At 43.3% G+C, this 7,020-nt stretch overlaps 1 protein-coding gene across 1 annotated transcript in view; it reads right to left on the bottom strand.

The window, feature by feature from the left end:
• Positions 1-939: 939 nt before the first annotated feature.
• Positions 940-7,020, bottom strand: part of LOC129818618 (vacuolar protein sorting-associated protein 37D-like) — a 48,911-nt gene continuing 42,830 nt past the window's right edge. Inside the window, exons 3-4 of the mRNA XM_055874704.1 lie at positions 4,238-4,320; positions 940-1,933 (exon numbers count right to left, since the gene is read on the bottom strand). Coding sequence (XP_055730679.1) covers positions 1,400-1,933; positions 4,238-4,320 — 617 coding nt within the window. The 3' untranslated portion in view covers positions 940-1,399. The remainder of the gene's footprint in view (positions 1,934-4,237; positions 4,321-7,020) is intronic.

Here is a 7,020-nt window from a genome sequence, read left to right as displayed (position 1 = left end):
AACCATGTCCTTAGATTGACCTTGAGAGTTAAACAATGTGTTTTGTTTGGTTGGAAGCCTGACTTGTCACATGGAGATTCCTGTGCCCACTGATGTAATGAACCTGCTGTGATAGTAGTTCTCTCACAATGAATATAATGCTAATCACATCATTGAGAGAAATGTATTTTATTGCTGAATATTTTGCACCCCATCGATTTGAAGCGCAAAACCAGGACGTTATAATGACCAATTATCCTATTTACCCCAAAGTGCACTTCTATGCTGGACCGGTAGTAAGAAAATTAAAGAGTTTAGCAATTGTTTCATATTAAATCATAACAGTACGTGCTTCCGGCAGGAAGCCCTGAAAGAAAAACAGCCTCTCATTTATCAGAGTAAACAAAAGCCTTTGAAGCTGGGCATTTAAAATAGGATTTCCATAAATAAGTAAACCATTCACCGATGTGAATGCTTCGACACACTGTTTGTGAAATAACAAACACAGAGTTGTGCGCTCCTCGAGGTTTATTTGTGACGGTAATCAACTTCAGCTGAGAAACCTGGTGACCCTTTAGAAAATGTAGCCCTATTTGGGAGCCGGTCCAAAGACAACAATGTTACTGCTCCCCCATTTCCACTCTCAGCGATATATTCATCATCATCATTATCCATGTGATAATAAAACATTTGAAAAGCCTGAGCAAACAGTCATGTTGCCAGTATATATCTACTGGCCGGATAAATAATAAATATTAGACCATCTGCTCTAAATATGCATTTGAAAGGGGAAGCTGCATAAACACTCTGCCACATATTCAGTGTTCTTTGTTCATCTTTGTGTTGTGATGTCTTGTGTTTGCGCGTCAGGAAAATGGCTTGGAAATGATTCCAAAATGGCATAAATATGACTGCATTGCTTGGAGAGAACTATGAAACAAGTAACAACAGGGATTTAGGTTAATAATAAACACCACGATTTGTACTTTATTGATCATCAGCAAAACGACACCAGGCCATTTCATAGAAGCCTTGCAGTTCTTAGTCGGAGGAATGGACAATGGGGTCCTTTATGACAAACCGGAGACACTACTCCACTACTCCATATCATTGCTGTGCTTCACAACCCTGTGACGCCCTGACAGTGTAACATTCAAAGAAAAAAACAAACAACAATGAAAACCACACCCTGTTGCTCCTTCATTCATTCATTCACTTGCTTGCTTTCAACTACAGTTACTCCATGCTTAATGGCTTCCGGTTATCTCCCTTTTTAGGTATGTTTACATTTTGTGTCATGGCTGGAGAACGTATGTGTCAGATCAATTCCACAAAGTCTTCAAAGGCCATCATTGCGTGCATGAGTCTGGTAGCCGCTGTTTGGTTCCATGTCTAGAGACCTCCAGGGCCCATGCCTCAGCTATCGGTATAGAGGCTCGGGCTGGTGAGTGGCAGGCCTATAGAGCTGCTGTAACCGCACCGGTCTGGTTGGCCAGCCACCGGGTAATTGTCCAATGACCCGTAGGTTCACAGGGTGCCCATGTCCCGAGAGCTGGGCACTTGGGCTCAGGATGTGGGTCTGGCCCGGCTGGGAGTCCAGCGGAGGTAGACTGGCGTGGGATGGGGCAGAGGGCGAGGTGGTTGGCAGGGGGAAGTGGGGCAGCAGGATGGCAGGGGTGAGGCCGTAGCGGAGCTGGAAGACCCGGGGCGGGCCCTGGGCCACGAAGCCGTTGGGCCGCTGAGTTACAGGGTGCTCGTCTCTCTTCACCTCCCGCGCCTTGTCCTCTCGGTCCTCTAGCTTTTTGGGTTTGCTGGAATTCTCTTTGACTCGGCTGAGCTCCTGGATTTTCTCTGCCTGAACACGGCGGATGTGGTAGCTCTTCCTGGAGCTTTGGAAGGAGTCCAGGAACCCCTCCAAGGGCACATTCCCCTCCATGAACTTCTCCAGGAGGTCCTGTGAAGCAGAGGCCCAGGTATCAGAAGACAGGAAGTCTAACAAAAGGATTCCCAACCCCTGGGAACAGTGTAAACACAGACCCACATGTAAAACGGGATTTCACATTGACTTGTAATGCTTGCCATGAACTTTGACACAGATGTGTTGATAATTTAATTGCAAGATATATTATTTTACATGGGCCAAAAAGGTATATCCAGTAACACTTCCACTGGAACAGCCCTAGAATGACTGTAATCAGTCTGACTGGCAACTGTACCACCAGTCATTGGGAGCAGGTGAAAAAACCTGTCTAGCCTAGTATTGGGGGAGTGAATAATTGATTACAGTCTGCACAGCCCACCTCCCCACTCTAACCTCTGCCTGAGCATAGTCAATGGTAAGGACTCAATTAGCAGGAAGCCACCGGCTACGCACACAAAAAAGGTTTGGGTCATTACTGTGTATCTTCCATTTCAGAGCAGCACAAATGGTCCACCGTGGTACCACCATAATTTCCCTGGACATTTCTTTATTTGTAGTTGCCAGCTGTAGATGGCTTGACACTAGGCTTGGGCGATATACTGTATATTGGGTGATATACCGTTTACCTGTATACTGGGGTATTTCGAAATACCAACGGTTTATTATATTTTTTCAATCCCCTCCTGGATCAAGATCCCTGTTGCCTAAATTGTTTTGTGCGTCAATATATTCATATATTTTTTCAATCCCCTTGTGTGCACATTCGGTAATACCCTATACCCCGATATGGTACAGAAATGGTATGCCGGTATGAAATCTGGATCCGACCAACCCTACTCAATCAACTCTCTATGATGTTACCTTCGGCCTCGGGGGCTGAAATTTGTCAGCTTCAACAGGGAGCCGCTAAAGATATTAATGAGTGGCACTGGCGATACATAAAACCAAATTGCTGGAACACACAAAAGAACCCACCCTTACTGCCATTCATTAGATACATTGATTGTGTGAAATCCATTTAATAAACAAATGGGCCATTTATTATGCCCACGAGCTGGATGGCCTTTCATGGATATATGTTGGAAGGATTGTGGGTGGGGGGATAGTCTATGGTAGTAAGCCTTTCTCATTATGGGAATGTGCTGTATAGGACTATAGTCTGTTCACGGTTATACAGTCACTTCCTTTCAGTATATGGTTTGTGAAATTAAGGTTTACAAGGACCACTTGCTAATGGATCAAGCTCAATAAATGTGTAGTGCCATACATTCCTCTCCAAATAAAATGTTTTATCACCTAGGAAAGTATGAGGTCGGATTAAATGTGTATAGTTTGCACCAATTGCCCTGTAAAAAAAAGAACCTTTCCTACAAGGGTAAAAACATACCAATGTGGGCATATTTGCTGGGTAGTGTCTTGGTTAAAGTATGAAGGAGCTGAATGTAGTTGTATGAAAATTGTAGCTGTAGGTTAATGAGGTATTTAAATTGTTCAGTAAACCGTGGCAGTCAACGTGCAGTGCACATTAAAAAAAGTAGCTGATGTGGGTGAAAATAACTACACATATAATATCGGGATATTATTTTGGGATCGTATCATTTTGACCATGTCGCAATATTATTTTTGCGCTAGTTTGCTGTAACTGCAACAAAACTCCAATATTTGTCCATCATAGCTTGTTTTCTATCTTCTTTTTAAATAGGGAGACCTTTTGTTTTTTTCTCATGTCTCTCTCATGTCCCTCTGAAGCAGATATACGGTGAGCAATATTTTTGGAACATTGCATCACAATAATATCACAGAGAATTGGCATACATATCGTGAGAATTGGCATACATATCGTATCGGCACTTAAACATCATGATAATATCATATTGTGAGGTCTGTGTGTATTTCTATTAACCGTCTAGTCATCTATAACATGATGTGTTTAATAAGCAAATGAACATTTGAAAGACCTGATTATTTTTTTCATCAGAAGGTCAAGGCAAATGTTCTCGTTCAAATTGTAGACATTTCTATTGAAATTGTGGCCAGATGTAGTGTAGTGCACAGAAAACTTTGGGCAAAATTCTTTGTTTGATCTCGCTTGAAAAGGGCAACCAGTTCAGTGTGGATCCTAACTCCTGCAGGCTTGAATACTCAAGTATGCATGAGTTTCATAGACTATTCCTAGAATTTGTCCGATTTTAATGGAGCACAGAATGAACAAGTGTGGCCTGGCTGTCGACTTACGTGGAGGCTTTTCAATGATTCTACACTAGTGCTGACAATGCAAAGAACACACTCAGTGGTTTATGCTAAGACCCAACAATAGAGCTCAGGCTTTGGATTTACCTCAGACTGTTCCTCAGCACGCGCCACATCTTCGTGGAGAAGATTTTGTGCTGTTTGGAGGCTGTGCTTCTGTGTGTGGGGCACTGTAAGGACAAGGAAACATAATTGATTCACAAGGAATGACAGTGACAGAGGGATCAGTTAATTACATAAAAGAGCTTACCAAAAAGAGTGACTTATGACTAGCTCAAGACTGAGGGTGGTTCAGTCAATGAGAAACCAGGAGAGATTAAATCATTTTAAGACACAAAGAACCTTTAGGGTTGTAAAGGGAGATGGTGGGTGGACATTTTTTTGGCTCGGTGAGAGGGGCTAGGGAGCTGTAAACGTTGCCTGTGAGCAAACGCGTCCACACATCAGTGTCATCGGTGAAATTCGGGGGTCTCTATTTTTTTCATGGAACCTACAATTTTTCTGGGCCTAATAGTAAAGACATCATATAATCAGACTTTTTTATTACCTTTTTTTATTTTGGCATGAACATAACGCCATCTTATTGAACAACAAATCACTTCAAAAAGTATGCTACCTGCGCATGTTGGTCCACTCCAAAATAATTCCAGCATCCAAACAGTGAACTGTGCACTCGAGACATTTGTTACAAAACACCAAAAATAAAATGTTTTTATATATACAAAAGTTTGGGGTCACTTAGAAATGCCATTGTTTTTGAAAGAAAAGCACATTTTTTGTCCATTAAAATAACATCAAATTGATCAGAAATACAGTGTAGACATTGTTAATGTTGTAAATGACTATTGTAGCTGGAAACGGCAGATTTTGTACGGAATATCAACATAGGCGTACAGAGGCCCATTATCAGCAACCATCACTCCTGTGTTCCAATGGCACTTTGTGTGAGCTAATCCAAGTTTATCATTATAAAAGGCTAATTGATCATTAGAAAACCCTTTTGCAATTATGTTAGCACAGCTGAAAACTGTTGTTCTGATTAAAGAAGCAATAAAACTGTCCTTCTTTAGACTAGAGTATCTGGAGACTGAGTATCTGGAGCATCAGCATTTGTGGGTTCGATTACAGGCTCAAAATGGCCAGAAACAAAGACCTTTCTTCTGAAACTCGCCAGACTATTCTTGTTCTGAGAAATGAAGGGTATTCCATGCGAGGAATTGCCAAGAAACTGAAGAGCAACGTCAACAGTGAACAGGCGACTCCGGGATGCTGGACTTCTAGGCAGAGTTCCTCTGTCCAGTGTCTGTGTTCTTTTGCCCATCTTAATATTTTATTTTTATTGGCCAGTCTGAGATATGTCTTTTTCTTTGCAACTCTGCCTAGATGGCCAGCATCCCGGAGTCGCCTCTTCATTGTTGCCCCATCTATCTGGATTACTGACCTCTGCCTGCCATTGACCTGCCTTTTGCCTGCCCCTGTTCGATTTAATAAACTATTGTTACTTCGACATTGTCTGCATCTGGGTCTTACCTGAAACGTGATAGTAAGATCAGTCCAACTATTATTTAATTCTGATTTATAAAGATTTTCATAGACGCTTTTAAATTAGTTATTAATAGCAGTGTTGTTTCTAATTAAATAATTTGTATCGTTATCTTTCAAAATTATAACTGGTTTAGTATGTATCCATTTGTCATTTTTTACCCCTTTTTCTCCCCAATTTCATGGTATCCAGTTGGTAGTTACAGCCTTGTCTTATCGCTGCAACTCTGGTATGGACTAGGGAGAGGCGAAGGTTGAGAGCCGTGCGTCCTCCGAAACACAACCCAACCAAGCCGCAATGCTTATTGACACAATGCCCACTTAATCCGGAAGGCAACTGCACCATTGTGTCAGAGGAAACCCTGTACACCTGGCAACCGTGTCAGTGTGCACTGCGCCCAGCAAGCCGTAGGAGTCGCTAGTGCGCGATGGGACAAGGACATCCCTGCCGCCAAACCCTCCCTTAACCCGGACAACGCTAGACCATGGGTCTCCCGGTCGCGGCCGGCTGCGACAGAGCCTGGACTCGAACCCAGAATCTCTAGTGGCACAGCTAGCACTGCGATGCAGTGCCTTAGACCACTGCACCACTCGAGAGTCGAGCATACTTAAATTCACACAGGACACCAGATAAGACAGGAGAATTACACCAGATATAACAGACTGACCCTAGCCCCCCAGCAAATAGACTACCGCAGCATAGATACTGTAGACTGAGACAGTGGTGGGTCGGGGGACACTGTGGCCCCGCCCGAAGATAAATTGAGCTCTGTAGGAGAAAGCCCTGCCTCCAGCTGTTTGCTTAGAAATTCGAAGGAAAATAAGGAGGCCTGCGTCTTGTGATCGTAGCATACGTGTAGGTATGTACAGCAGGACCAAATTGGAACAAGCCATGTAATGTTTTGTAGGTTAGCAGTAAAACCAGGTGTACAGTGTTTCCTCCGACACATTGGTGCGGCTGGCTTCCGGGTTAAGTGGGCTTTGTGTCAAGAAGCAGCTTGGTTGATTTTTGTTTCAGAGGACGAACGGCTCTCGACCTTTGCCTCTCTCGAGTCCGTACGGGAGTTGCAATGATGAGACAAGACTGTAACTACCAATTGGATACCAGGAAATTGTGGAGAAAAAGGGGTAAAATAATTTATAATCCTTTCTCCCTCCCCTCCCGGACTACATGGCCTGATGACTCCTGGCTGTCCCCAGTCCACCTTAGATCCTGGTTCCTCGCTAGGTTTCTTCCTAGTTTCCTGCCTTTCTAGGGAGTTATTCCTAGCCACCGCACCTCTACATCTGCATGGCTTGCTGTTTGGGGTTTTAGGCTGGGTTTCTGT

The sequence above is a fragment of the Salvelinus fontinalis genome, chromosome 2, assembly GCF_029448725.1.
Source record: "Salvelinus fontinalis isolate EN_2023a chromosome 2, ASM2944872v1, whole genome shotgun sequence".
In the NCBI taxonomy this organism is placed as follows: domain Eukaryota; kingdom Metazoa; phylum Chordata; class Actinopteri; order Salmoniformes; family Salmonidae; genus Salvelinus; species Salvelinus fontinalis.
The sequence above is the reverse complement of the archived record's forward strand: the minus strand, read 5'-3'. Positions and strand labels throughout refer to the sequence as shown.